The 27,549-nt window shown below is 53.7% G+C and overlaps 2 protein-coding genes across 4 annotated transcripts; one reads left to right on the top strand and one right to left on the bottom strand.

Annotated features, from left to right (window-relative positions):
• Window positions 1–1,665: 1,665 nt before the first annotated feature.
• SLC39A7 (solute carrier family 39 member 7) lies at window positions 1,666–10,242 on the bottom strand. Of its 2 annotated transcripts, XM_081849244.1 has the most exons (8): window positions 10,127–10,242; window positions 8,333–8,903; window positions 7,205–7,373; window positions 6,962–7,036; window positions 5,079–5,204; window positions 4,173–4,280; window positions 3,838–4,034; window positions 1,666–2,809 (listed from the first exon to the last, which is right to left on the bottom strand). In XM_081849244.1, exons 2-8 carry the CDS (start codon window positions 8,891–8,893, stop codon window positions 2,558–2,560), a joined length of 1,488 nt encoding a protein of 495 aa, XP_081705370.1. In that variant the 5' UTR covers window positions 8,894–8,903; window positions 10,127–10,242; the 3' UTR covers window positions 1,666–2,557. The 2 variants fall into 2 exon arrangements, with proteins under 2 accessions (XP_081705370.1, XP_081705369.1); XM_081849243.1 differs by lacking the exon at window positions 10,127–10,242 and having other exon boundaries at window positions 8,333–9,067.
• An 873-nt stretch (window positions 10,243–11,115) lies between these two features.
• RXRB (retinoid X receptor beta) lies at window positions 11,116–25,593 on the top strand. 2 transcript variants are annotated; one of them, XM_081849306.1, is made up of 10 exons: window positions 11,116–11,278; window positions 14,928–15,160; window positions 16,502–16,655; window positions 17,865–18,044; window positions 19,954–20,123; window positions 20,753–20,882; window positions 23,104–23,236; window positions 23,347–23,438; window positions 23,543–23,648; window positions 25,307–25,593. In XM_081849306.1, exons 1-10 carry the CDS (start codon window positions 11,251–11,253, stop codon window positions 25,452–25,454), a joined length of 1,374 nt encoding a protein of 457 aa, XP_081705432.1. In that variant the 5' UTR covers window positions 11,116–11,250; the 3' UTR covers window positions 25,455–25,593. The 2 variants fall into 2 exon arrangements, with proteins under 2 accessions (XP_081705432.1, XP_081705431.1); XM_081849305.1 differs by having other exon boundaries at window positions 19,954–20,186.
• Window positions 25,594–27,549: the final 1,956 nt, after the last annotated feature.

The raw sequence follows: 27,549 nt of genomic DNA, 5'->3' as shown, positions 1-27,549 counted from the left end.
AAGTGAAGAAGCTCCGCCCCCGCGCCGGAAGTTCAGGCGCGGAGGCCCTTCTGGGCCGCTGTCTCTATGGCCGCAGTCCTCCAGGGTGGGGGAGGAGCCAGGACTCCTGGGTCCTTGGGGAGGGACAGCGGATGTGCGTGTTTCCCCTCCCCCGCTCCATCCTTTGCAGCAGCAGGAGAGGAAGGGATCCAACAGGTGCTGCTCGTGCAGGGCTGCACCTGTTGAATTTCCACCCAAGCGCTTATTTTTTTAAGAGACATATTTAATAATACGTTTTGTATGTATACCGTAAGAGGCCCACAGTGGCCGGGGAAAGCCAGTCTGATGGGCAGGATATAAATAGTAAAAATTATTATTATTATTAGTAGTAGTAGTTATTTACTGCATGTCTATCCCACTGGCTAATGTGGGGCGCATGCTTCTCCTTGAACCCCCACAACCGCCCTGTGAAGGAGAGAGGCAGAGACTTGCCCAATATGGGATTCGAACCCTGGTCTCCAAAGTCCTGGTCCGGCACTCTAACCACTGCACCCCACTGCCTCTCAAGTGCTCAAGTTGCAGGAGACTCAGCCAGCGTCTTTTGCAAGCTTTACCAGGAACATAGGTGTCCCTTCCTCCACCTTTTAACAGGCATTCAGCATTTGAACCTTCCCCTGTTGAATTTCTGCCTTCTGGGTGGGCATCTCAAGCCCACCCCAGCGCCAGAGGCTTCCTCTCTCATCAGACAGGGATGCAATCAGGCTGGGTTTTCAGATCTAAGCTTTTGGGCGGTTTGAGCGACAACAGAAACGCCTGCGATATGCACGCCTGAGACAGGCCGTTGCTCCACCCATTGCTGCAGCAGTGGCTCTGCACCGCAAGGACTAGCGGCCTGAGATCTCTGCCCAGCCCTGCCATTGGGGATTGAACCTGGGCCCTTCTGCACGCCAGGCGGCTGCTCCCCCAGCGCTGCGGCAATGAGAGACGCTTGCAAAGCTAAGCAGGGACTGGGATGGTTTCAAACTGGACGGGGGCAGAGGGAAAAGGGGGTCAGGCTAGATGACTCTCGGGACCCTGAGGTGTCGGACTTGCAGTTCCTACCTGGAAATGCCGGCAGAAATCGAGCCTGGGCCCTGGCAAAGCAGGTGATGGACTGCCAATTGATGACCGCTCCAGTCTCCTGTGTCTTTCCTGGGCATGCAAGACGCCCTACCTGCTTAATGGTCAGCCAGCCCCCAACTTTTGGGAAAAGGGTCATCTTGCTCAGTGGTTAGAGCCCAGTGGTTAGGTGCTTGGCATCATTCCTTGCTTCCCTCCCCCCAAAATATTCCTTTACCTCTGTGTTTACTCCGCTGCCAAGGTGGGATCCTGCTCCCCCCCCTAAAAAGGGCATTTCGATTTCTTAAAATAAAATCCCAGCTCGATGGCTCCCTGGTCGAGATGTTCAGGGGCTGGTGAGGAATGACAGGGTGGTAGGAATGGGAGGGACCCTGTGGGTCATCTAGCCCAACCCGCTGCAAAGCAGGAAAGCAATTGTGTTCTGTCGGCCTGAGCAAGATTAGCCCAGAGCAGGATGATGGGAGTTGTAGTTCACAGTGCCTGGGCTTCCCAGTGGCCTTGGGGAACCTCCACCTCCATCACCCCCTGATGACCAAGTCCAGGAACTATACACAACGCCTTTCCCCCTTTTTCCAGGGCAGAAGTCAGTTTTAATTGCAGGCGCCACTATTCCTGTCCTTTACACATTTCTCCCTGGCACAACCGTCGCCCCAAAGTAAGACCCCTCCACCCTACAAAAGAAATTGCAAAAAGAAAGAGACAAAAAGAAATATATATAAATGACGTGTACACGGAAAGTCCGTTCCTAAACCCCCACACCGTTTCCTTGGAGTATAAATCAGGATTTCTGCCCCGGCTTCGGCCGCGAGAACAGACTTCCAGGAGTCGTATTTTACAGTAGCAGAAACGCTTTTCTAAAGATCCCCTTGGAAAATTCTCCTATGGGGCGCAGTTTGGTTCCCTTTTGGGAGGCAGAGGGGGGGTCACACCCTCAGCTCCCCCCTTCAGAGCTGCGCCAAATTATTCCATTATTGGCTGCCAGCAACTGTGCTCCTCCAGCAAAAAAAGCATGATTTCTCCTGACCCACAACCTCCCCAAATCATGGCTCCCCCATATCCCACACACCCTGGTCCCCCAGGTTCCTGGTCCTTGCTTCCGAGCCCCCAACCCCAACAATTCGGGGCCAAGAGGACGGGCACGCAAACACACACACGAGAACCCTAAAATTCTCTTCCTACCCCCCACCCCATGCCCTATAAAAAAGGGCATTTTGCTATCTCCAAGCGGAGCAGAAGAGCTGGCCTCCCGGGAAGTCCCAGACTGGTCGTTTTTTCTCCACTTCCTCTTCCTGCAGCACCAACACAGCGCCCCCTGGAGGAAGGGACGTGTGCTGCATCAACTGAAATGTCTGGACCCCAGATGGAGCTGGAGAGGGAGTGGGGGGCCGGGCTGTCCGTTTCTCCTTGGTCCCGCCTCCGCTGCCCCAAACGGGCGCCTGGCCCCCTCCCCCTCCCCGCTCTACTCGTACTGGGCGATGAAGACCATCATGGCGACTCCGCCGACCAGTCCCAGCACCTCCAGGAGCGACTGCACCGGCCCCGAGTCCTGCAGCAGCTCGGGGATGACCGAGACGGTGGCCACGTAGATGAAGCCGCCGGCCGTGAAGGGCAGGATCCAGGCCGTGGCCGCCTCGCCCACGCCTTCCGCCAGCAGCGAGCAGACGGTGCCCGCCAGGGCGCCCAGCGCCGTCACCAGCTGAAGCTTCATCGCCTGGCGGAGGGGAAAAGAGGAGGACAGTCTCACCCAAGGCTCTTCTTGCCCAGGATCTCGTGCTCAGAGGTAGACTGCCCCTCTCTAAGGAGGCTCAACCTCTCTACCTCTCTTTCAAATCAGAACCGGTGAAGGTGGTGAAAGTCCTGTGTGAGTGTCTGGAGGCCGTTGGAGGATGGATGGCGGCTAACAGATTGAGGTTGAATCCTGACAAGACAGAAGGACTGTTTTTGGGGGGGACAGGGAGCGGGCGGGTGTGGGGAGCTCTCTGGTCCTGAATGGGGTAACTGTGCCCCTGAAGGACCAGGTGCGCGGCCTGGGAGTCATTTTGGATTCACAGCTGTCCATGGAGGCACAGGTCAATTATGTGTCCAGGGCAGCTGTTTACCGGCTCCATCTGGTACGCAGGATGAGACCCTATCTACGCACAGACTGTCTGGCCAGTGTGGTGCATACTCTAGTTATCTCCCGCTTGGACTACTGCAATATGCTCTACGTGGAGCTACCTTTGAAGTTGACCCGGAAACCACAACTAATCCAGAATGCAGCAGCTGGACTGGTGACTGGGAGTGATCATTTTGGACTCACAGCTGTCCATGGAGGTGCAGGTCAATTCTGTGTCCAAGGCAGATGTCTACCAGCTCCATAGGGTCTCGGCCTGCATACCAGCTCCATCTGGTATGCAGGCTGAGACCCTATCTGCCCAGCGCTGAGGGATTTCTGGCGGTTCCCTCCCTGCGAGAAGCCAAGTTACAGGGAACCAGGTAGAGGGCCTTCTCGGTGGTGGCTCCCGCCCTGTGGAACGCCTTCCCACCAGATGTCAAAGAGAACAACAACTACCAGACTTTTAGAAGACATCTGAAGGCAGCCCTGTTTAGGCAAGCTTTTAATGTTTGTATTTTAATATTTTGTTGGAAGCCACCCAGAGTGGCTGGGGAAGCCCAGCCAGGTGGGTGGGGTATAAATAATAAATTATTATTATTGTTATATAAGTATATCAACCCTTCCCCGCCAGGGAGATCCGTTACCTTCTTCTTGCTGCAGCCGGACTGGACAAGGATTGCGAAGTCGCCCACCTCGTGGGGCACCTCGTGGAGCAGGACCGTCAGGGTGGTGACGGCCCCGACCGTGCCCCCCGCCAGGAAGGACGCCCCCAGCGCCAGCCCGTCCGTAAAGTTGTGGGCGAAGTCGGCGGCCAGGTTCAGGTAGCCAGACACACGCATGGCTGGGGGGGGGGGGAGACAAGAAGAGGAGAGAGAAGAGAAAGTCAGTTGGGGGGCTGTGTCCCTGGACCCCACATTTTAGAAAAGCCCAATCGCTCCCCCCAAAAAAATCCATGGCTCGCCCAAATGCACCACCTCACCAGAGTCGGGGGGCTTCTGCTTCCCCTGGGAGGGGGCTGTGGTTTTCTCCGTCTTTCCCCGCAAAGGCTCTTTCTCTGCCTCGTCGTCGCTGCTCTTGGCTTTGGGAACTGGGGAGGAAGAAAGGAAAGTTTTAGGGGGGCCAGGAAGACACCCCCTGCCCACCAACAGATGAAGCCACGGCAACAAGTTTATCTCCCCCCACCTCAATTAATCTTTATTAATTTCATGCAATGAATCACAGCTGCAACTCTCCGTTGATAATGTAGATAAACAAAGTAGAACAGAAAAGCTGGAAATATGGTAAATTGTTCCCATATTGTAACTTCCCTCCTCCTCAACCTGTTTCTATACTGACTGCATATTAAACATAATCTATTTTACAATTATCCAACGCATCCAAGGATTAGGACATGTTGCAGGAATCATTCAAAGCCTGCCAATGATTTTACATGTTTACCGTGATCTTTTAGATATTTACAGTGATCTTTTAGATATAATTGTCCCATTCTCTGTTGAATTTTTGATCTACATGGTTCCATCTCGGCATATTCTAACAGTATTGCCTGCCCCTCCAATTTTGTCGGTATGTTCTCTCCTTTCCCACACAGGGCTAACAACATTCTCGCTGCCATACTTAAATAATCTCCTTAAATCTTTCGGTATTTCCACACCCATAATCCCCACGAGAAAGGCTGCCGGGTTTTGGGGAAAGGTTAATTAAAATGTTTTTTTTTTCGCTCGTTGTAGATCATTTCCCCAAATTCCTTCATCCTTTTGCAAGTTTATCTTGCCCGTCGCCCCGAGATCCTTGGACAAAGGGCGGTGTATACATCGAACAAGGAACCGAATAAACGAGGAACTTGCGCAGGGGGCAGATTTGGCCCTGGGGCTTTGGCCGCACCCACCGTGGCTGTGTCCGTGGTGTCCGTGGCCTCCTTTGACGTGCCGAACAAACTTCTCCACCACCAGGAAGGCCACGATGCCCCCCAGGACCCAGAGGCCCACCGACATCATGTGCTGGTGCTCAGAACCTGGAAGGAGGCCGGGGGGGGGGGGGGATGAGCAGAAGATGATGAGAAAAAAGAGACTGCAGAAGGATCAGGCCCTTGCCCCTGGTTTCTATTTTAATAATAATGACAATAATTGTATTACTTATATCCCACCCATCTGAATGGGCTGCCCCAGCTGCTCTGGGCAGCTTACAGCAAAATTTTATAAAAACACCATGAAACCTCAGAGCTTAAAAACCTCCATAAATAGCGCTGCCTTCAAACGTCTTTGAAAAGTATTTTTTTCATTCCTTTTTTACTTTTCTCTTGGTTTGTTTCTGATCTCTCTTCTCCAGTTTTTATTGTGTATTTTAGAAGACATCCATAGGCAGCCCTGGATAGGGAAGTTTTTAATGCTTATATGTAATAGAAGCCACTCAGAGTGGTTAGGGAAACCAGGTCAGATGGACGGGGTATAAATAATTATTTAATAATAATTAGAAAGTTGCTGTTGTTGTTACTGAAACATCGCAATAAAAATACAGTTGAAAAGGAAAGTTGATTTCATGGATATCTGGTGGGAGGGCGTTCCACAGGGCGGGCACCACCACCGAGAAGGCCCTCTGCCTGGTTCCCTGTAACTTGGCTTCTCGCAGGGAGGGAACCGCCAGAAGGCCCTCGGAGCTGGACATCTCAGTGTCCAGGCTGAATGATGGAGGTGGCCGTTTAGGGCTTTAAAGGTCAGCACCAACACTTTGAATTGTGCTCGGAAACGTACTGGGAGCCAATGCAGATCTCTCAGGACCGGTGTTATGTGGTCTCGGCAGCCGCTCCTATTCCGGATTCTTTGTAGTTTCTGGGTCACCTTCAAAGGTAGCCACATGTAGAGCACATTGCAGTAGTCCAAGCGGGAGATAACCAGAGCATGCACCACTCTGGCCAGACAGTCTGCGGGCAGGGAGGGTCTCATCCTGCGTACCAGGTGGAGCTGGTAGACAGCAGCCCTGGACACAGAATTGACCTGCGCCTCCATGGACAGCTGTGAGTCCAAAATGACTCCCAGACTGTGCACCTAGTCCTTCAGGGGCACGGTTGCCCCATTCAGGACCAGGGAGTCCTCCACCCCCACCCGCCCTGTCCCCCCAAAACAGTACATCTGTCTTGTCAGGATTCAACCTCAATCTATTGACCACCATCCATCCTTTAAACTGCAAGACTGTCTTGTTTCAATTGAGCTCAGGTGTGGCACGTATTCGCCCAAGAGTGGAGTGCAAATTGTCCAGGCAAACTACTAAACTACCTGCAGAGATAGCGCAGGATAGTGCACACCCCGGAAACTATCTCTTTCAGCTTCTGCCTTCTGGAAGAAGGTCCAGGGTTATAAAGACTGGGACTAGCCGCCTGAGAAACAGTTTCTACCTAAATGCAATTCTGGTTTTAAACGCAGTGTAAGTTAGTCTTTGTGGGAGAATATTGTATTTAATTATGGGGTATCAGAGTTTTTAGGGGGTCAACCAGGCTGGGATAGCAGGCTTGTCGGTTTTTGAATGTCCAATATAGATTTTTTCAGTTTCGTTGTTCTGTATGGGACAATGACAATGAAGATTATTGAATCATACTGTATCACAAATGAATAAATGTTTGCCCTCTCCTGCGATGACTCAGCCTTTCTCCACCTGAGCTCCCCAGATGTCACTGGGCTACAACACCCATCATCCATGGATGCTGCTTTGGGCTCCCTAGGGCTGCTGGGAATTGTAGTGCAAAAAGCTCCCCCCCCCCCAGCGCCGAGTTCTTACCCTGGTGAGAATGCCCGTGGGATTCCGGCTTCACGTGGCTGTGTCCTGCGCCTTCCGCGTGGTGGGAGTGCGGCTCTGGAGGGGAGAAGGAACAGGTGAGTAAAAGGGACCTCTGAGGGCCATGTAGTCCAACCCACCGGAATCGCAGCTCACTCGGATGAGAGGAGGGAAGGGAAGAGGCTATCCAGCCCAAACAAGAGGCAGGGTGGAGGGACAGGTCCAGGGGGCTGCCCTTCAACTCACCCAGCGCGTGAGGGATGAGGTGGAGGAAGGCGTCTCCCAGAAGCCCCCCCGAGGCGAAGCTGAGCAGCAGTTTGAGGAGGGCTTGGTGCTGGGAGGTGTTGGACTCCACCGGGATGAGGAAGAGGATGAAGTACGGGGCAGCGCTGATGAGGAGAGTGGCGCCAATGGCCTACGGGTGGGGGGAGAGAAAGAGAGGGTCACCCCCACAGCCAGCAGGGGCCCCTTGGCCCAGCCCCAGAGTTGTTGAGCCAGCCAGCCCAAGCCGCTGCAATACAGGACTCGCAAGGGCCCCCTGCCAAGGCTGGGGGTCTCTTTTGCAGACTGAAAAAAGAAAATAATAATATTATATTTTATTTATACCCCGCCCTCCCCAGCCAAGACTGGGCTCAGGAAGACTAAAACCCTATATATATTTTAAAAAATTGATTATAATACAACATCAAAACATTAAAATGCAGCCTCATTTCAGTGGAAACTCAAAAACTTTTTGGGGGATGAAAACATCAGGTCTTCACCAAGGCTAACTATCCAGACTGGTCCTACATGGGCCAGAAAAAAGCCAGGGAAGTCCCCAAATAGGAGTTCCATCATGGAAGGAGAAAGGAAAAAGGAAAGAGGGGAAGGGAATCAAATTGACTCCAAGCCAAAGGCCAGGTGGAACAGCTCTGTCTTACAGGCCCTGCGGAAAGAAATCAGATCCTGCAGGGCCCAGGTCTCATGAGGCAGAGCATTCCACCAGGCCGGGGCCAGTGCTGAAAAGGCCATGTCTCTGGTTGAGGCTAATCTGACTTCCTTAGGGCCCGGGACCTCTAGGGTGTTGCTATTTATGGACCTTGAGGTCCTCCGTGGGGCATACAGGGAGATAATGTTGGATAATAAAAAATGGGCAAAAGGGATGGCACAGAATTCACCATCCACACGATGGAGGCTCTCTGTACCTGCTAAAGGCACTTATGAGGAAAGAAACCCCACTGGATATGTGGAACTTGCTTCCAAGACAACGCAGAGGGGAAAGCGCTGCTGGTGTCTCCTGTCCCTAGAAAGAGCAAAAGACCCCCGTCCCACCCAGAGCCCGGGGAAAGGGATCCAGGAAGACCCTGGGTTGTCTTGATGCTCGAAGCCACTCACGTAAGTCCACAACTGCAGCGGCTCCAATTTCTCCCTCCTTGGCAGAGGCTTCTCGTTCCCAGGGAAGGACTGGGCCTTGCTGGGGCCGCCAGCAGGAGACTCGTGCGAGTTGCTGTGGTGGTGAGGACCGTCGTGGAGATGGCCATGACCATGGTGGTGGCCCTCATGCCCATGGCTGTGTCCGTGGTGAAAATCCTCGTGCGAGTGCCCATGGTGCAAGCCGTCATGCGAGTGGCCCCCGTGCGAGTGGCTGTGTCCGTGGTGGTCCTCGTGAGCGTGGCCGTGCCAGATACCCTCGTGAGTGTGCCCGTGGCCGTCATCGTGGCCGTGCCAGATATGCTCGTGCGTGTGGCCGTCGTCATGTGCGTGGCCATGCCAGATATCCTCGTGCGTGTGGCCATGGCCGTGAGCGTGGCTGTGGCCGTGGTGGAAGTCCTCGTGAGCGTGGCCGTGAAAGCCCTCGTGCTGCGCGGAGGCGCCCCACAGCAGCGCCAAGCAGAGCACCACGGCAGTGGCCACGTCTGTGGGCTGGGGGCTCGCGAACAACCTGCTAGCAGCCATGGCGCCGGATCTGTGGGGAGAAGGAAGGTCAAGGGTTGCATAACCACACCAGCCTTCGAAATTAGCCAGGTGCCAGGTGCATTTTGCCCCTGGCTTTCGGCCGCCGGCAACCATGTGAAGATGCCCGGGTGCCAGGATGCTACCTAACATATCCAGCATTTGGGGATTCTTGGATCTGGTCTGTTTTCATGCACTCAGACCTCATCCTGTAGAATTCTATCCATTATACTTTAACTGCACAATCAGAATGGATTTCTGGAACCAAATGGCTTTTTCTGTGCACCCCGAGTGGGAGGAGCGAAGGACGTCATAGCTAATTGTGGTCGCTCGTCTTCTCTTACCATCCTCCCCCCCCCCCGCTCATTGCTGGGAATAATATTCCTATGTTGTGAATGATTCGTGTAACCATTAAGAAAAAGAGGACAAAATTGACTGTTCCTGGATTGAGCGACTTTCCTCCTCTTAAGTTCTCAAAGATCTTCAGGTTGTCGTCTAAACCAGCCAGATACTTAACGGAGATTCAATCACAGTTCGTCATTTGAAAAACAAGAGTTTAGAGCCCCCTTGCCCCCAAAAGGGCAACTAGACTTTCTGTTTGGGCAGCTTGTTTTAAGGAACGACACTGACCCACACGGGGGGGGGGGGGCTCAAGCAGCCGGTCTACTCGCATCTCTCTGCCCCCCCCCATGTCAAAAACTCAGATCTTTTCAAGATGCTTTGCAGGATGAGACCCAGGCGCAGGAGAGCCTGCGAAGGATGCTTGTCCCGCAGCCATGCCCTGGCTTGGGACCCTCAGCCCAGCCCCTCTTTCCTGCCCCCCAGGGAGGGGGCGGCTGCGTTTTCCGCCCCAGGGCTGGCTTTTCAGGGAGGAAGGAGAGGGGGAAACACGTGACGGGGGGCAGGAGAGGGAGGGGGCAGCAAAGAAAAGGGACCCCCAAGCGCAGGGAGACTGGGGGAGGGGGGGTCCTCGTTCAGGGAGGGGAGGGAAAGACTGCGAGGGGGGAGGGACCCCAGGGGGCATCTAGTCCACCCCCTCGCGAGGAAGGGAGGGAGGGGGTCCATGGAGGGGGGGTCCCTCTGCAGACACGGAAGCTGGCCCTCCCGCCCCCCAAACGGGGGGGGGAGCTTCCCAAAGGGACCCCCACCCACCCCAGGCCCCCCACCCCCTATGGGCCACGAGGAAAACCCCCCCCCCGGTAATCCCTCCCGCCCCCCCGCGAGCAGGATTCTCACCCGGCTCTCTCCGGATCCGCTATCTCCTGCCTGAAGCCTGACGTGGCAGCAGAGCCCCGCCCACCAAGCCCCAAACATCGCGGGAACTCCACCCTCCCTCCATTCAAAAAAAGTGGTAATAATACCCCCCTTTGCCCATCCCTGTGATGGCGCCCACGGAGCGTTTCTGCCCGCGACAAAAATGGCGGCCGCGCACCTCCTTTCTTTCCTCCCTCCCGCGATAACTGGAGGGACGGGGGGGGGGAAATGGCGGCCGCCGGTGGCGACGGACCCTGCCCTCAACAAAGATGGCGACCGCTTGGGGTTTAACGGCCGTTTCGGCGGACCAGGGGCGCCATGATTGTTAAGGGCAGAGTGAGGCGTCGCCGTTCTGAGAAACCGGCTTCAAATAGGTTATTATATACGTATTATATTACACTTCTGCATGCACATATATTATATATCTATATATCTATATATCTATAGATATATCTATAGATATATGAGTGCGTTATATAATATGCATACATGTGCGTATAAAATAATATGATATAATTCAAATGTTTCTATAGGATATATGATGAGATTGTATTATAATGCGAGAGGCCCCGCCCCTTCTCCCCTCCCGCCCCGCCCCCTTTCTGGGGCCGCGGCGCCTGCCGGGAAACGCCTCGCATCCGGGAGGCCCCCGGTGCATTGTGGGAGGCTGGCCCGGCGCCTGTCGGGCGAGCGGAGCGCGGCCCCCCCCTCTCTCTTCCGCCTCTCGCGCGGTGCCTGCCGGGTAACCCCCTCTCCTGGCCTCGCGCGGTGCCTGCTGGGAGTCTGGCCCTGTCCCCGAGGCCCCTTCGCCCGGGAGGAGGAGGAGGAGGAGGAGGAAGAGGCGGCGGCGGCGGCGGCGGCCCCGCGGTGCATGGTGGGTGCGAGGGCGGCTGCGGGGCGGGCAGCGCCCGGCGGAGAGGCCCAGCGGAGGCCGAGGCAGGGGCGGCGGGGGCGCCTGGGCCTGCGCGCCAGGGGCATTGTGGGTAGGCCCAGGGAGGAGGGGGGGGGAGGCGGCGTCGGGACGAGGCCCGGAGCCCCTGGCGGCGGCGGCGGCGGCGGCGGGGTCGGGGTGGCGGCCTCCCTCGGGATCCGCCCGCGGAGCAGCCATGGCAGACCCGGGACGGGCCGGAGCAGGTAAAGGGGGGCCCCCGCCCCTCCCCTCCCCTCCCCCCACGGGCACGTGATTAGCCTCACAAAAACAGAAGGGGGGGGAGTCTTCTCAGGAGATTAGGGGGGGGCGGCATCTGCTGTGATTTGGGGCGCCGCGTTCGCGTGTGCAGAGAATAATAAGGCTTTGCTTTGATTCTGTTTTCCCCTTCTGTATTATTGTGCATTTTGCCTTTCCGTTGTTTGCCTGTGATCTCCGGGTGAAGCGCGAGATGTAATTAATAACGACAATAATAGTAATGATTTGGGAAGTCCTGCTGCTGCTGCTGCTGCTTCTGGCAATAATAATAATAATAATAATAATGATGATGATGATGATGATGATGATTTATTTATACCCCACCCATCTGGCTGGGTTTGCCCAGCCACTCTGGGCAGCTTCCAACAGAATATTAAAATGCAATAACCTATTAAACGTTAAAAGCTTCCCTAAACAGGGCTGCCTTCAGATATCTTCTAAGACTCCCGCCCTGTCTGCACAAGGGTTGCAACTAAGAGAAGCAGCAGCAGCAGCATTAGGCAGAGACCCAAGCGGTGCAGTTTTCCTCCTCCTCCTCCTCCTCACTTCCCTGGCTTAAAAACAAGAATCCTAGAATTGCAGCCTTGGAAGGGACCCAGAGGATCATCTAGCCCAACCCCCTTTCGAGTGGGATTAGGGAAGCTCTCTCCCTCGCCTTGCCCCTCCTTTTGGGCTGCAGAAGATGCTGGAGGAGCAGGATCTGGCCATGGTGGGCCTCTGCTCCCCACCCCTTGAGCTCTCCCAGGCAGTTTGATGTTGCACCAACATCCCAGGGTCCCTGAGGCAAGATTTAACTGCAGCCCACGGTCCTTTCTGCCACCAGAGAAGCAACAAAACCCAAACTGAGATTGTGTGGGGAGGTGTGCGTACGTAGAAGGTGGGGGGAGAGTTCAGTCACCCTAACACCAGTGTTAGAAGCTCAGGTGTATAAGCTGATCGCCAAAATGGCACCTTTAAACTTAGGTTTTGGTTGCCACACAAGCGATTGTCTAGGCGCTATTTTCCCCCTTCAATTCATTTCTATATCAGTTTATATTTCAAAGTATTCTTGGAAGACAGTGGGGTGTAGTTACTACATTTATATCCCACTCTCTTCTCCACGGAGTACATGGTACACCCTTATTCCCTACAACGACCCTGCGAGGTGGGGAAAGAGGTTGTGACTGGCCCAAGTTCACCCCACAAGCCAGGCCCTCACCTGACACTCACCGTTTCCCCCCACTGGCTTCCTAGAGTCCTTCTGCTGTGGGGCAGCTATGTAAATTAAGTAGATAAATAAATATGAAGAAAGCCAATTGTCACTTAGAGAAGGATCTGAAACATTTCCTTTGGAAGATTGAATTAGTTTTATCCTGGATGGTTTTTGTCTGATGTGTGAACGTGCTGCAAGCCACCTTTGAGATTTGTTCTTTTGAATGTAAATGCAGTGGTACCTCGGGTTACATACGCTTCAGGTTACAGACTCCGCTAACCCAGAAATAGTGCTTCAGGTTAAGAACTTTGATTCAGGATAAGAACAGAAATCGGGCTACGGCGGCAGCGGGAGACTCCCATTAGCTAAAGTGGTGCTTCAGGTTAAGAACAGTTTCAGGTTAAGAACGGACTTCCGGGACGAATTAAGTACTTAACCCGAGGTACCACTGTAAATGAAATGAATAATAAAAACAACAAACCTCGTTGGGGAAAAATAAAAGGTGCCTGGACATTCCATTGTGGCAACCTAGATTTAAGGTGCCATTTGGCAATTATCTGTGAGTTGTGAACATTGTGATCCAATACTGATTGCTGGAACCCTCAGGAGGGGAGAGGCGCTGGCTGGTTCCCCATTGGGGCGTCTGATCAGCCATTGTGAGAACAGGAGGCTGGGCAAGATAGATGGGCCGGCCTGGTCTAGCGGCCAGCCTCTGCTGATGTCCTTCTGGTCTGAGTGGCCTCCAGAGAAGCTCCCGATGGCTGCTCTGCCCGGCCAGACCCCAGTTCCCCGTCTCAGGACCTGGGCTGCCTCAAAGCAGCCCAACCCCATTTCCTTCCGCCCATGCTCCCCAAAGCAGGGAGGGCTTTCAAAAGAGGAACACACACCTTGCTCTGAACAACTTTGTGCCGATCCCTGTGAGGGGCAGGAGATCCTGGGCCCCCTGGAACTCACCACCACAGGACACTTGGAGACTGTCTGCTGCGCAGGTGGCTCCTGGCAGAAGGGCTGGGGTTCGTGTGCTCTCCTGCCAGGAACAAGAAGGGTTTTGCAGCTGTTTCGTCCTGGCAGTCCAAGTAATCAAAAGGCTGCTGTTCACCCCCGATGGGGCCCTTTAACTGGGGCTTGCAGGTAGCACACTCCCAAGATAGTTTTCCGGGCTTCTTCAGTGGTCTAATCTCAAAGTCTTGATACGTATATTGATATTCACTGATAATAATTCAAACCAAATCTTATTAGAAATAGCTTAATGCACTTCTAAATGATCAAATAAATCAAAAATACATATTCATTATACATAAAATCAAAATTTTGTAGTACAGAACAGCGGCCTGTCTCTATTTACAACTCTACTAGCATCTCTCGGTATTGTGGATATCACCAAATTTACCTTTTGTTGGTATCTTCATGAACTTATCTAAAAAACCGAGTTAAGCATTTGAAAAATCTATTGAAACCTGACATTACAAGTTCATTTTAGGCTGGGTAGTTCGCAAGTCTTTGTGGCTTTGTGTAATGTTATTTTTGTATTTTTCTCAGAAGGTTGATAAAGTATGTATAATTATTGTTCTGTGTATATTAATCGCCAACGTGTTGCGTGAGTCGCACTACTAGGAACAAGAAGAGGGCAGAGTCCGGGGCAGACGGGCCCTGCCGTGGGGAGGAAGCTGCGTGGGGGTGCGCAAGTTGTGTGGGAATGATCCTGAAGTGGCAGCTTGTTTTGAAGGAAGGAGGAAGTGGCCGTTGCTCAATCCACCAGCTCCCTCTCCCACCGAGCTTCTGCGGTTACTCAGAGCAGGCCATGTGAAGAAGCATAGAACAATAGAATGGTGGAGCGGGAAGGGACCCTGGGGTGTCATTTAGTCCAACCTGCTGCAATGCAGGAGTCTTGTGCCCAACGTGGGGGCTTTTATCCCCGCAGGATTTGCTCACCTCTCGCTTGATGGTTGGGAAGCTGTTTGTGAAGAGAGTAGAACATAAGAATGTAAGAGGAGTCTGCTGCAGGATCAGGCCAAGGGGGGCGTTGAGAAGCTAGGAATCAAGATAGGCTGCCTCTGGGACTGGAGGTTCCATAAAAAGAATCAATCTGTTCTAAACTTCCCAACGTTTGGGTTCCTTGGCTCTCTCTGAGCGCCAGCTTCTGACTGTGCACAGGAGGGAGGGAAGGCGCCTGGGTGCCGGTCTCCTGGGTTCCTTCCCCACCAGAGGCGGGCGGCCAGGAAGCCCTTGAGTCTCGTGGCGCCTCTTGCAGGGTTGCAAAATATCCGGAGTGAGCAGTTCTGGGGAAACGGCGGAAGGGGTGGAGGCTGCGGGGGCTCATTTCAGACTTGGGTCTCTCTCCGGTGTGTGTCTTCACGAGCACAGAGGGGTGAGAGTCACCTTTAACGCTCTCTCTCCCCTTCCAGGCTGCCGGAGTCCGGATAGCTCTTCTCTCAGTTCTTCCCCACCGCTGCGAGGCACCGGAGCGTCCCCTCTGCCAGAGCCCTCGGCTCCCCTGCACCCTTCCATGATTGGCTCCGCCATGACCACCTCCATCAGCGGTCTGGGCTCTCCCTTCCCTGTCATCAGCTCCTCCATGGGGTCCCCGGGACTCCCGGCGACACCCTCCATCGGCTACGGACCTGTTAGCAGCCCCCAGGTAAGACTGCTCACCGCCGCCCCCCTCTGGGAGCTGGGTGAAGGGGAGCAAACGGGCTGGGAGCCAAGATCTATGCCTTCTGCGCCATGATTGGCTCCCAGTACATTTCTGAGCACAATTCAAAGTGTTGGTGCTGACTTTTAGGACCCTAAAGAGCCTCGGTCCTGTATATCTGAAGGAGCCTCTCCACCCCTATCATTGTTTTTATTATTATTTGTGTGTGTTTTAAATTACAATTGTATGCTGTGGGCTTCCCTGAGAGCTACAGATGGAGCGCAGTATACAAATTCTAATGAAAAATAAATAAACAGAAGAACAAGTAAATAAACTTGGTGACCACTTAGTTCCTGGGCCCAAGTCAAAGTGCTGTTTTTGACCTACAAAGCATGGCTGTTGTTGTTATAATATTTATTTATACCCTGCCTTTTTCCCTGATGGGAATCAAGGCAGCTTACGGATGAAGTAGGAGCAGCTAACAGCCTAGGAAAAAGGAAAACTGTCATTAAAAACAACGTTAATAGAATTAAATGGAGGCAGATGGATAGGCAGGAGGGTGGTAGTGTGAGAACGGGGCCTTTTCAGTGGTGGCTTCCCATTGCAGAACACTCTTCCCAGGGAGGCTCACCTGGCAGTTTCGTTACACGTTTTCAGGCTCCCGAGGGGACAGACATTCCTCTCCAACCAGGCCTTTGACTTTTATTTTTCACTTTTATTTTACTATGGGGTTGTAAGTTGCTTTGGAGTGCCATGGCAGAAAATGCAAACAAGGAATTCAATATGTCAGTAATAAAACGAAAAATTATTTCATTTCCTCTCGTTCACATATCCTGCTTGATTGTAAAAAAACAAAAAACCCAATCAAGCCTCAAAGCGACTTACAAGAAAGAAGTAACAACAAAATTCTCGCCAAAGGAAATTGACAGCAATACTTTCAGACTGTCAATAAACTAGAATAACAAGTTACAGGGAACCAGGCAGAGGGCCTTCTCGGTGGTGGCACCCGCCCTGTGGAACGCTCTCCCAGCAGATGTCAAAGACAAGAACAACTACCAGACTTTCAGAAGACATCTGAAGGCAGCCCTCTTTAGGGAAGCCTTTAATGTTTAATATTTTAGTGTTCTGTTGGAAGCTGCCCAGAGTGGCTGGGTATAAATAATAAACTATTATTATTATTATAAATTATTATAGACTAAGAACTAAGGTGCATTGGGGGGAGTCGATTCGGCGGGTTGTGAGACCTAAGTTGTTCAGCACTTTACATCCCGATTGCTGCTCCTTGAGTGAACGGTCAGGCCAGTCTTCAGGCCGTGCGACTGAGCGCCCTCTCTGGCCCTTCCGCAGATCAACTCCACGGTCAACCTGTCGGGACTCCACTCGGTCAGCAGCTCAGACGACGTGAAGCCCCCGCTGGGCATGCGGGTGGTGGCCGGCCACCCCCACGGAGCCATCATGCCCGGGAAGAGGCTCTGCGCCATCTGCGGTGACCGGTCGTCAGGTGTGCGTGCGGACCTCACAGGAGCCCCAGTCGGCGGAGTTGGTGTCTCGGGGGGGGGGGCGCTTGGGGCAGGGCGGTCAGTTCTGGCTTGGGTGGGGTCAGGGCTCGAGGCAGCGGGGAGCGGGGGAGAAGTCTCTGGCTTGTTTGGACGGGGAAGATGGGGAGTTGAGAGAGAGGGCAGGAGCAGCCCCTGCATTTCCACTTGAGGGCTAGCAAAAGAATAATAATAATTATAATGCAAAGACTCCTTAGTGTTTGGGGTGGCAAGGAAGGGGCTGGTCTCTCTCTGTGTCCCCACAGTCATGGAGGGAGATATTTTGTCACTCTGGGCTCTGCACAGAGACTGGATCCAGGTGAGGTCCCGCCAGATGAAAACAAGGAGGGTTGGGTGTATTCTAACCCTGCTGCCTCCCAGTCTCCAAATTAGGCAAAGCTGGTTGGGGGATGCAATACAGTCTTAGGGACGCGGGTGGCGCTGTGGGTTAAACCACAGAGCCTAGGACTCGCCGATCAGAAGGTCAGCAGTTCGAATCCTGACGATGGGGTGAGCTCCCGTTGTTCGGTCCCTGCTCCTGCCAACCTAGCAGTTAAAAAGCATGTCAAAGTGCAAGTAGATAAATAGGTCCTTCTCCGGCGGGAAGGTAAATGGCGTTTCCATGCGCTGCTCTGGTTTGCCAGAAGAGGCTTAGTCCTGCTGGCCACATGACCCGGAAGCTGTACGCCGGCTCCCTTGGCTAATAAAGTGAGATGAGCACTGCAACCCCAGAGTCGGCTGCGACTGGACCTAACGGTCAGGGGGCCCTTTACCTTTACCTTTACCTTTACCTTTACCTTTACCTTTACCTTTAATACAGTCTTGGATTTGCGGCATATTTAAGGAAGAAGGAATGGTTGGCCAAGGGCTGCTTTTGGGTTGATGCTTTAGGGAACGGGGGGCGGGGAGAGATAAGGTGGGGGAGATTTTGAAACCAAGGAAATTCCTGCATTTTAGGGCGAGGACCTGGGTGCCTCCCCCCCGTATACAGTTCTGTGACCCTGCAATATGGGCTGAGCCTGGGTTCTGGCTTGGGTGGGGAGGCCAAGGGCGTTGGAGGTGTCCTGGGGGTGGGGAGGGTGGGTGTGTGGGTGAGGAGCTGGCCCTTCCTCCTCCTCCTCTTCCACCCCCTTGCTGCCCCCGCTCACCCCGTCCGTCCGGCGCCCTCCCTCCAGGGAAGCACTACGGGGTCTACAGCTGCGAGGGCTGCAAAGGTTTCTTCAAGCGGACCATCCGGAAGGACCTCAGCTACACCTGCCGCGACAACAAGGACTGCATCGTGGACAAGCGCCAGCGCAACCGCTGCCAGTACTGCCGCTACCAGAAATGCCTGGCCACCGGCATGAAGCGCGAAGGTAGCGGGAGGGAGGGAGGGGGCGGCAGGGGGGCTGCAGCAGGGGGAGGGGCCTCCCAGGGGCAGGCAGGCAGGCAGGGGGGCTGCAGGGCCGCAGGGAGGGAACCGGCTTCCTCGTCGATTCATGGAGCGGGAAAGGGATCCCAGGGGATCATCTAGACCAACCCGCCACCTTGCCGGAATCGCAGCTTGAAAGATGGCCACCCAGCCTCTCCTTAAGAACCTCCCATCTCCCGAGGGAGGCCGTCCCGCAGTACAACAGCTCCTTCTCTCAGAATATTCTTCCTGACGTTTAGTCAGAATCTCCTTGAAGCCACGGGTTCAAGTCCTCCCTTCCAGAGCAGGAGGAAACAAGCACGCTCCCTCCTTCATGTGACAGCCCTTAAGAAAATTGAAGAAGGCTCTCATGTCTTCTCTCAGTCTCCTCTTCTCCAGGCTGAACATACTCAGCTTCTTCAACCCTTCCTCATAAGGCTTAGTTTTTAGATCCTTGATCCTCTTGGTCTCCCTTCTTGAATTGTGGTGCCCAGAACTGGACACTGTATGCCAAGTGTGGTCTGAGTAAGGCAGAATAGAGTGATACTATCACTTGCCTTGATCTGGACACGAGACTTGATGCAGCCTAGAATCGCATTAGCTTTTTTTGCTGCTGCATCACCCTGTGGACTCAAGTTCAGCTTGTGGTCCACCAAGACCCCTAGATCCTCCTGACGTGTACTGCTAGTCAGCCAGGTGTCCCCCATCCTCTATTTGTGGGTCTGCTTCCCCCTTCCTAAGTGCACAGCCTGACGTTTGTCCCTGTTGAAATGCATTCTGTTAGCTTGGGCCCAATTCTCCAATCTGTTAAGGTCATTTTGAATCCCAATTCTGTCCTCTGCGGCTTTAGCTGCCCCCTCACTTCTTTAACTGGGATGCCCAGATCTGGACACGGGACTGACCAAAAGTGCTGTGCCCATTCCTGGGCGGCTCAGCGCCACCTTCTCATGAGTTGACTCTTCTGCCGTGTTGTTTTAGCTGCGATTCTGGCATTGCGGAGGGTTGGGCTCGATGGCCCCCGGGGTCCCTTCCTGTTCTACGATCGACGCCTGCCAGATCATAGCGCTTGCTGGTGCCTCTTAGCCAGAGGGTGGCTTCCTTGAGTGAGGGCTTGTGCAGTGAACCAGTTGCCCACCCTCCTTTCTCTCACTGCTCCTACTCCTGTCTTGCGCTAGCGGGCGGCTGCTTTGACTGCAGAAGGTCAAGGAGAAGGAGGGCAGATGTGGGAGCCCCCAGGCAGCTGCAGCCCACCATCTGAGGCAGCGCTGGGCTCCAGGGCATAGAGGAACAGCATAGGTCCCTGAGGTAGCTGGGGAGAGAGCCGTCCGTCCCTCAAATCACCATCATCCAGATTTGGTTGGATTCGAACTCTGGCCAGCGCAACCCAGAGGTTGACGGGAGCCGTGAAACCAAACCCCCGCAGGGTACCGGGTTGGGGGGGGAACGGGGGGGGGGGAGCGGTCCAGGCAGCCCAGGGGTAGCAGTTCCAACAGCCCAGTGGCGGCAGCGGTTGATCTCTGTGTTCGTCCTCTACCCCTTCCCCCTCGGCAGGGACCCCCGCCCGTGCTCCCTTTGGGTTCGGGGGGAGCAGTGGCGGGGGTCGCGTTGCCTCGCCCCACCGGGCCTCCTTGGTGTTGGCGCCTCCCGTCCCGCCTACCCAGAATCCCCTTCTCTCTCTCAGCCGACGGGTTTGACCCAGAGGCAGAGAGAGAGAGAGGGATGAAGTCTGTGCTTGGGGTGATTCCTCGACTTTCCCCTCTCCCTTCTCTTTCTGCTTTCCTGGGGGGGGGGATTGGGACCTGCCCTCGTCTCGTCCCTCACCCCCGCCTCTCTCTCTCTCTCTCTCCCCCCCGCTCTCCCGGGGTCCCCCACAGCGGTGCAGGAGGAGCGACAGCGCGGCAAGGACAAGGACGGGGAGGGGGACCTGGCCGGGGGCGGGGCCAACGAGGACATGCCGGTGGAGAAGATCCTGGAGGCGGAGCTGGCCGTGGAGCAGAAATCCGACCAGGGGGTCGAGGGAAGCGGCGCCACGGGGGGCAGCTCGGTGAGTTGGGGTGGTGGTGCTGCGGGATCAGAACGCTCGCCCCGGACGTTTGACGTCAACGAGGTAAATACCCGCTGGGGGGAGAGGGAAATGAGGCGCGGTGGGGGGCAGGGGGGGGCTTGCTGCCTCTGCTGTGTCGGTTGTGGGCGGGGGGGGGCAGCTGGTCCCCCGGGAATACTTTGGCAGTGCGTTGTTCAGCTGCGGAACTCATTGCTGCAGCGGGAGAGGGTTGCCTGCCGCCAGATTTGGGTTGACTTTGGAGGGGGCCCCAAAGGCCGTGCTCGGCCTCCACCGTCGGCGGCAGCAAACACGCCTGGAACCCATCTGCTGGAAGCCACAGGAGGACGCTGGTCTTGGGTTCAAGTGCTGCTTTCAGGCTGGCCTCTGAGCTCTTGTGGTGAAGGGCCGTGTTTAAACCTAATGAATAGGGTGCAGGACTGGGGGGCTGGAAGGGCATGGAGTGGTGTCCAGCTGGGTCGAGGAGTGGGTGTGAGGGGCCGAGCAAGGGTGGGTCGGGGGTCCCAGTCTCTTGCACAGCAGGGGTGTCTTTTTTTGGGGGGGTGGCGTTTATCCTGACAGAAACCTGCCCGCCCACCGTCCCGGCCTCCTCCCTCTCTCTGCCCCTGCAGCCCAACGACCCCGTCACCAACATCTGCCAGGCGGCCGACAAGCAGCTCTTCACCCTGGTGGAGTGGGCCAAGCGAATCCCCCACTTCTCGGAGCTGCCCCTCGACGACCAGGTCATCCTGCTGCGGGCGGGTGAGTGGGGAGTCGCCAGGAACCCTCTGTGGGCAACCATGCCAAATGCCACTGCATTTTATCCAAATAGAGTCTGCCTCCATAAGCTGCCATGCCCTGGGTGAAGGCGAATTGCACTCCTATTCTTCCCCTTCATCCTTTTCAGTCTCTCTTGCCACCGTTAGGGCAGTGTTTCTCAACCTTTTTCTGGCCTTGTTTCCTTCCTGTTGCCCCACCCCCATCCTACCATATAATAAAAACCTTCCGATTGGCAAGCCCTAGGCTCTGTGGTTAAGAGTTACATGGTGCCCCGCAAGACGAATGCCTCACAAGACGGAAAACCCGCTAGACGAAAGAGTTTTCCGTTTTGGAGGTGCTTCGCAAAACGAATTTCTTATGGGCTTGCTTCGCAAGACGAAAATGTCTTGCGAGTTCCTGTGGGGTTTTTTTCCTCCCCCCCCCCTTTTTCTAAGCCGATAAGCCGCTAAACCGCTAATAGCGCTAATCCGCTAAGCCGTCAATAGGCTTGCTTCTCAAGACGAAAAAACCGCTAGACAAAGAGACTCGCAGAATGGATTCTTTTCATCTTGCGAGGCACCACTGTATTATAATTTATTATTCATACCCCGCCCATCTGGCTGGGCTTCCCCAGCCACTCTGGGCAGCTTCCAACAAAGATTAAAAATACATTAAAATGTCACACGTCAAAAACTTCCCTGAACAGGGCTGCCTTCAGATGTAAAATGTCAAGTAATAATAATAATAAATTTTATTTATACCCCGCCCTCCCCAGCCAAGACCCGGCTCAGGGCGGCTGATAACCAATAATAAAAACATTTTGATTGAAATGCAACTTTAAAAACAAGATTAAAATACAGCATTAAAGCACAGGGGAAAGGAAAAAAGATAGTTGTTTGACACCTGGTGGGAGGGCGTTCCACAGGGCAAGCGCCACTACCCAGAAGGCCCTGTAGCTTGGCTTCTCGCAGGGAGGGAACCGCCAGAAGGCAGGAGCTATTCTCTTTGTAAACAGAACATGTTTTATTTTTAATTTTTATTATTGCATAATTTATATAATTTCACGTGTGGCCCCTTTGGAATATACTGGGAGGCCCTATGGTTGATAAATGCTGCATATTAGGGAACAGAGAATCCCTTTTTTCTGTCCCACGTTGTCAGTTTCCATACAGTGGAACCTCGGTTGTCGAACACTTTGGAAGTCAAACTTTTTGACTTTCAAACGCCAACATCCCCAAAGTGAATGCTTCCATTTTCCAAGCATGCCTCAGAAGTCGAACGGCTTCCAAGGCGCGTTTCTCCATTTTTTTTCAATGGATTTTGCTGACCAGCAATTGCGCCTCAGTTATCGGACATTTTGGTAGTCGAACGGTCTTCCAGTCAATCGAGGTTCCACTGTGTAGTTGGAAAGAATACTGAAAATCTTTTTCCGTCTTGTTGATATATTCCAGCACTTTCTCCCCAAACTTACTAAGTGTGTGGTACAGTAAAAGCATCTTATATCCCCAGGGATGATCCAAGAGACTGCGATCTACTCCCAGAAAAAGAAGGCAGTGATCTACCCATTATTTTGGGGGGAGTTCAGAGTTGTCAAGCTTCTTTTAGGGGAGCAGGTCAGAGTTGTTGACCTTGTCTTAGGGGGCGGCTTCCCAAAGTTATTGACTTTTTGGGGGGGGGGTCCCAAAGTTGTTGGGTTTTTTTAAAAAACAGTAAGTGTGAAGAATTGCAGTAAATTGCCACAAACAGGCGAACACAATGCTACAGAAGAGAAGAAAGGAACGCCCACTAAACGCGACTCTGGGAAAGAGTGAGGGGGCAGAGACATGATTCTAAACAATGTGAGCGATAAGGATCCCACGATCAACCACGGGGTCACCTGGGGATCGACCTGCTGGTCGCAGTCAACCGGTTGGACACCCCTGAATTAGGCGAATCCCCCGCCATTTCCTGGCTTTTTTTCTGGCCCACGTAGGACCACTCTGGATAGTTGGCCTTGGTGAAGACTTGACATTTCCATCCCCCAAAAAACGATTTTGGCTTGATTTTCCCTTGAAGCGAGGCTGCGTTTTAATGCATTTCAATGTTTTTAATGTTTTAATGCTGTATTTGAATCTTGTTTTTATGGGTTGTTAGCTGCCCTGAGGAGCAGGGTATAAATAAAAATTATGATTATTATCATTATTGTTAGTAGTATTATTAACGCCCCCTTCCTTTCTCTCTCCAGGCTGGAACGAGCTGCTCATTGCCTCCTTCTCCCACCGCTCAATTTCCGTGAAAGACGGCATCCTTCTGGCCACCGGCCTCCACGTGCATCGCAACAGCGCCCACAGCGCCGGCGTGGGGGCCATCTTTGACAGGTGCCCGCCCGGGCGGGAGGGGGGCGACGGCCGCCCTCAATTGGGGTGGGTAGGTGGGGCTTTTCTCTCCTGCTGCTGACCCCCCCCCCGCCCTCCCTCCGTCCCACCAGGGTGCTGACAGAGCTGGTGTCTAAGATGCGAGACATGCGCATGGACAAGACAGAGCTGGGCTGCCTGAGGGCCATCATCCTCTTCAATCCAGGTGAGCGGCAGAGGAGGGGCCTGGGGCAGCAGGGGAGGCCCGCACCCGGGGAGGGTCTTGATTCCCTCTCCTTTCCTGAGCGCCTCCCTCTCCCTCTCCGGCAGATGCGAAGGGTCTCTCCAACCCCGGAGAGGTGGAGCTGTTGCGGGAGAAGGTCTACGCCTCCCTCGAGTCCTACTGCAAACAGAAGTATCCTGAGCAACAGGGCAGGTACGGGCAGGCGGGGATTTGGGGTGGGGGGCTGCGCTGGGAAGGCCCCGCAGACAGCGACTGTGGCAAAGCCCCCTGGGGTATTTATTATTCGGTTTTCACATCAAATTTTACAATCACATACCCAATACATAGAGACATGGGTGGCACTGTGGGTTAAACCACAGAGCCTAGGACTTGCTGATCAGAAGGTCGGCGGTTCGAATCCCCACGACGGGGTGAGCTCTCATTGCTTGGTCCCTGCTTCTGCCAATCTAGCAGTTCAAAAGCACGTCAGAGTGCAAGTAGATAAATAGGTACTGCTCTGGCGGGAAGGTAAACGGCGTTTCCGTGTGCTGCTCTGGTTCGCCAGAAGCGGCTTAGTCCTGCTGGCCACATGACCCGGAAGCTGTACGCTGGCTCCCTCAGCCAATAAAGCGAGATGAGCGCCGCAGCCCCAGAGTCGGCCATGACTGGACCTAATGGTCAGGGGTCCCTTTACCTTAACCCAATACAAAAAAACAAAATTCCAGGGAATCTCCTGGACTTCCCTCCTCCCTTAGTGGGTCCTATTGTTAATAATTCCCTCTTGTATTTTTTATTATAATCCAAATATTCTGGCGTGCTCTAGTCCATGGGGTCATAAAGAGTCGGACACGACTAAACAACAAATATTTTACATCTCCATTATGTCCAAAGTTCACCATTATGCCGCAAGTGTTATTCCAGTCCTGCTAACAGTGTTGATTACAATGGTTTTTGAGATAAATTATAAATTTCCTCCCATTCCTTGTTTGAAATTTTGGCCTTCCTGATTTCTTATTCTTCCGGTCATTTTTTGCCAATTTGGCATAATCCATCAACTTTACCTGCCATTCTTCTCTGGTAGCAACTTTATCTTCTTCCCATCTCGGCCAGTAACATCCGTGCAGCTGTGGTCACATACATAAATAGTCTTTTATGCTCATTTGTCATTTCAGCACCTAGGATTCCTAAAAGAAAAGCTTCGGGGGGTTTTAGAAAAAGTTAAAATTCATTATATATCATTTCCCAAAATTATTTTACTACCTTACATGTCCACCACATGTGATAAAAGTTGCCTTCTTTTTCCTTACATTTCCAACATACATTTGACCCCGTTTTAAGCATTTTTGCTAATTTAAAGGCTAAGTAAAGGTACCCCTGACCGTTAAGTCCAGTTGCGGACGACTCTGGAGTTGCGGCGCTCATCTTGCTCCATAGGCCAAGGGAGCTGGTGTTGTCCACAGTTTTCTGGGTCATGTGGCCAGCATGACAAAGCCGCTTCTGGCGAACCAGAGCAGCGCACGGAAACGCCATTTACCTTCCTGCTGGAGTGGTACCTATTTATCTACTTGCACTTTGACGTGCTTTTGAACTGCTAGGTGGGCAGGTATTTACTGGGAGTTAAATACCAACGGTACATCATTTTCACATAGTTTTCTTTCAGCGTGTAACATGCTGGTAAATTTTAAATCCCAGTTCCATAACATCTCTCCCCCCCCCCCGGGATATTCTCGCTCCCCTCCCGTGGAAAGGTCCAGAAAGTGGCCTTTGCGGAGGGCAGGGTGGCTGCCGAGGGAGGCTCCCCTTGCGTCCTGTGGCAGGGAGTTCTGCCGTTGCCAGCCGGGGACTTTGACGCCTCTCCCCGCTTCTTCCAGGTTTGCCAAGCTGCTCCTGCGTCTTCCTGCGCTGCGATCCATCGGGCTGAAGTGCCTGGAGCACCTCTTCTTCTTCAAGCTGATTGGGGACACCCCCATCGACACCTTCCTCATGGAGATGCTGGAAGCCCCCCACCAGATGTCCTGACCGCCCTCTTCCTCCTCCTCCGCCCAAGTCACTCCTGCCGACAGAAAGAAAGGGGGCGCTTTTGTGGGGATCGCGGCAGGGGCTGGACTGGGTGCCCCTCACTCGCCTCTCTCTTCGCCACGACAACGGCCATCCCATCAGCTGCCTCTCTTCCCCCCCCTGACACGCCTGCCCCCCCACACCCCCACCGCCTCCAGAAGAGCCCCCCAAGTGAGGTGACGTTGGCTTCCTCCACGGATGGATTTTTAGTGGTTCAGGACATGGGAGGGGTCGCTTTCTGGCCAGATCTCCCAGACACACTCCAGGGCTGTTGGGGGGCAGTTTACCTTTGGGGGAGCACCTCCTTGCCCCTCCCTCGACGGGGGGAAGGGATGCGGTTTTTAAAGGCATGGTACTGTGTTTGGGGGGCAGCCCTCTCTGCTGTGGGTCTCCTGCGCAGCCCCCCCTGCCCACCTCTGAGCTTTGCAGGCTTTTGGGGAGAGGTCTTCCCTCAGGCCCACGGAGACAAACAGTGCTTGTGAGGGGCCAGGCGGGGGGCTTTTGGGGCGCAGCTCCCGACCCCAAAGAGGATTCCTGCAACAGACTTAATTTTAGAGAATGTGGGGAGGGGCACTGTAACCTCCCACCGACAGCCCCCTCACCCCCAAAGTAGGGGCGCTTTTTTAAAAAAAAAGAAAAAATGGTTTCTAAGGTATTTGGGGAATGCTAAGCTTGTAGGGGGAAGGGGCCGAGTTTTTACCTCAATATTGGTTATCAGAAAATACGGTTTCCTAGATTCTTGTCCCTCTCACCCCCCAGGTAGAGGCCTAAGCAAACCCCTTTCCCGCTCCTCTCTTTCTCCCCTCACCCCCCAAAAAATTTCTGGTTTAGCACTTTCGACGTGGCCCTGTTCCTCATCTATGCAAGGAGGTGTGGAGTTTGGGGAGAGAGGGTGGGACAATAGAGAGCCCCCCCCCCATGCATGTGTTTCTCTCTACACCAGGAAACCCCCCCCAAAAAAACCCAAGGCTGAGGATGTTCCCATTTTTTTGCCTCCTCGATTCCCTATGAATGTCATGGACAACCTAATCAGATGGACGGCATATAAATAATAAAATTATGATTATTTTGGGGGGGGCAGAGCTGGGTTGATGCAGTTCATATCCCCCCCCCCACCTAGGCGTCTGTGACCTTATCAAGGTCGGTGGGGAGGAATCCAGTGCTCCCCCCCCATATCCCTTTGGTTCTTTACTCCTCCATTCTCCTTGGGGTGTCCTGGTCAGGGGGGGCTGGCGGTGACCCACATGCATGGCTCTGCTCTCTATTTGGCCTCCCCCCTCCCTCCCTCAGCATGCCCATATTCATTCGCTGCTTCTCTCCCCCCCCCCCATTAATTTTATTTCTGTTATTAAACTCACACCCCAAATTGAATCTCTGCTTCTGGAACATGTTGATTTTAATAAAAGCTGCTCTTTCCAGAGGGGGGGTTCCCTCTCCCCCCTCTCCATGTGTGTGTGTGTGTGCTCTCCACTAATTTATCAGTCTCTTCCCCCCCCCCCGACTCTGGCGTAGGAGCAACAAAACTGCTCCCCAGACCCTTTCTATGGGATTGCATGCCAATGAGCAGCAGAGCCTCTGAGCGCGCACAGAGGGCCTGCGAACATGCATGAAAGAGGCAGGGGGCTTGGGAACGGGGGGGGGCTGTCCCCCTCTGTATCATGGGCTTGCCAGAAACATCCTGGGGGTGGGGCTGAGTGTGGCCCACAGGCCAGAGGGTTGAAGAAAGGAGGCAGAGTTTCTAGTTTAGCAAAAAGGCTAGAGCTGACCTGGATTGGCATCTGTCTCTCAACGGAGGGCGTCTTCGTGGGTGAAGTCAAATGATTGGCAGGCTGCATTCCCTGCTGCTGTCGCTGCTGTAGTAGACCAAGAAAAAAGCACACCAAGAACTCTGGCCAATATAAATTTCAGTAGTGGCAGTGGTCCCTACTCGCACATCTACCCACACTTATATTACCCCTTAAAAACTTACATGACCCCTTAAAAATTAGCTGATGAAGGTGAATACATTGAAACAGGGCCCTGTCCTGGTTTCTGATCCATAATTGACTTCTGACTT

This window comes from Podarcis erhardii (genome assembly GCF_964252035.2).
Source record: "Podarcis erhardii genome assembly, chromosome: 2".
Taxonomy (NCBI): domain Eukaryota; kingdom Metazoa; phylum Chordata; class Lepidosauria; order Squamata; family Lacertidae; genus Podarcis; species Podarcis erhardii.
This window is presented reverse-complemented; position numbering and strand designations above follow the sequence as displayed.

What these genes read in the sequence shown, in the direction of transcription:
- SLC39A7 (XM_081849243.1), bottom strand. Translation starts at nt 9,052, where the DNA reads ATGCTGGATATGTTAGGTAGCATCCTGGCACCCGGGCATCTTCACATG. An exon ending in CGCTGCAGTTGTGGACTTAC is followed by an intron (nt 7,374 to 8,332) that starts GTGAGTGGCTTC and finishes CCCCACCCGTAG; the next exon opens with GCCATTGGCGCCACTCTCCT. An exon ending in GCAGAAGCCCCCCGACTCTG is followed by an intron (nt 4,035 to 4,172) that starts GTGAGGTGGTGC and finishes CCCCCCCCCCAG; the next exon opens with CCATGCGTGTGTCTGGCTAC.
- RXRB (XM_081849305.1), top strand. Translation starts at nt 11,251, where the DNA reads ATGGCAGACCCGGGACGGGCCGGAGCAG. An exon ending in GTGGGGGCCATCTTTGACAG is followed by an intron (nt 23,237 to 23,346) that starts GTGCCCGCCCGG and finishes CCGTCCCACCAG; the next exon opens with GGTGCTGACAGAGCTGGTGT. An exon ending in CATCATCCTCTTCAATCCAG is followed by an intron (nt 23,439 to 23,542) that starts GTGAGCGGCAGA and finishes CCTCTCCGGCAG; the next exon opens with ATGCGAAGGGTCTCTCCAAC.